This window comes from Larimichthys crocea, unplaced genomic scaffold (genome assembly GCF_000972845.2).
Source record: "Larimichthys crocea isolate SSNF unplaced genomic scaffold, L_crocea_2.0 scaffold733, whole genome shotgun sequence".
NCBI classification, from domain to species: Eukaryota; Metazoa; Chordata; class Actinopteri; family Sciaenidae; genus Larimichthys; species Larimichthys crocea.
In genome coordinates, this window is record NW_020859671.1 from 1 (window position 1) to 978 (window position 978).

The window sequence follows — 978 nt, forward strand, 5'->3', positions numbered from 1 at the left end:
AACACATACTGTAATATCTTGTACTGTATTATACAGAGAATTACAGCTCTATAACAATTGTTTAAGATAACAACAACATGTCAGAGGTTTTGAAAATACCATTTGGGACTGCAAGGACCAGGAGGCAAGCAGCACCTCCAAAGAACAGGAAGCATCCTTGACATATTCTCCTTCCAAAGTGCTGAATTAGAGCCCAACTGCCCAGGTTTGCAGGAATTTCAACAATGCCAAAGATGAACTGTGTGAGGTAGATATTCAGGCCAAAGCTGCCAATGTTCAGGCTCAGTCCATAGTATAGCATACTTGATGCAAACCTTGTATCAGTTAGAGAGATACATTCAGTTTTCCTAATACTTAAAACATAATTATTGATGCAATTGTAGAATGTTAACTCTGTAGCTATTAGATATCATTCCTAAACAGTATTGATGTATCTCATCTGTGGTTATTAACTGACTGAGAAAAAGACTGTCTTGAACAATTATATCAATTAAAGAAAACACACCAGTTATAGCCCATTAAGAAGGTACGTTTTCTCAAATACGATATTCGGAAGATGTCCAACATGTTCCTTTTTTCGGATGTCCCCTCCATCTCTAGCTAAGAAAGTAAAAAGTGGGTTTTAGAAAATGTACACTTTAGATAAATGTATTAGAGATTTTTAGATTTCTGACCTTGTCCAGCTGATCTTCTGGGACCGTCCTCCCATTCACTCTGGCTGCCCTCCAAAGCTCCTTTTGTGCCTCCTCCTTCCTGCCCTGGGTCATGAGCCAGCGAGGTGACTCTGGGAGAAACCTATTTGACCACACGTTCAAAATTACAAAGGAGTACAGGATCAACAATTATATCAAGAAGCACTTGATGGACTTTTACATTTAGAGTCTGATAGACTGCTGACCAGTAAAACATTCCAAGAACAAGGACAAGAGGGCTGAAGAGCACCAACTTCAGGATCCTCCAGTTGTGGATTAAATATGC

At 39.3% G+C, this 978-nt stretch overlaps 1 protein-coding gene across 1 annotated transcript in view; it reads right to left on the reverse strand.

Annotated features, from left to right (window-relative positions):
* Positions 1 to 99: 99 nt before the first annotated feature.
* The window catches only part of LOC104937452 (solute carrier family 22 member 13-like), a gene marked incomplete at its 3' end in the record, with an annotated part of 2212 nt that continues 1333 nt past the window's right edge, over positions 100 to 978 (reverse strand). The window contains exons 4-7 of the mRNA XM_027276947.1: positions 899 to 978; positions 675 to 795; positions 506 to 600; positions 100 to 314 (exon numbers count right to left, since the gene is read on the reverse strand). The exon at positions 899 to 978 is cut by the window's right edge and continues 4 nt beyond it. Coding sequence (XP_027132748.1) covers positions 100 to 314; positions 506 to 600; positions 675 to 795; positions 899 to 978 — 511 coding nt within the window. The remainder of the gene's footprint in view (positions 315 to 505; positions 601 to 674; positions 796 to 898) is intronic.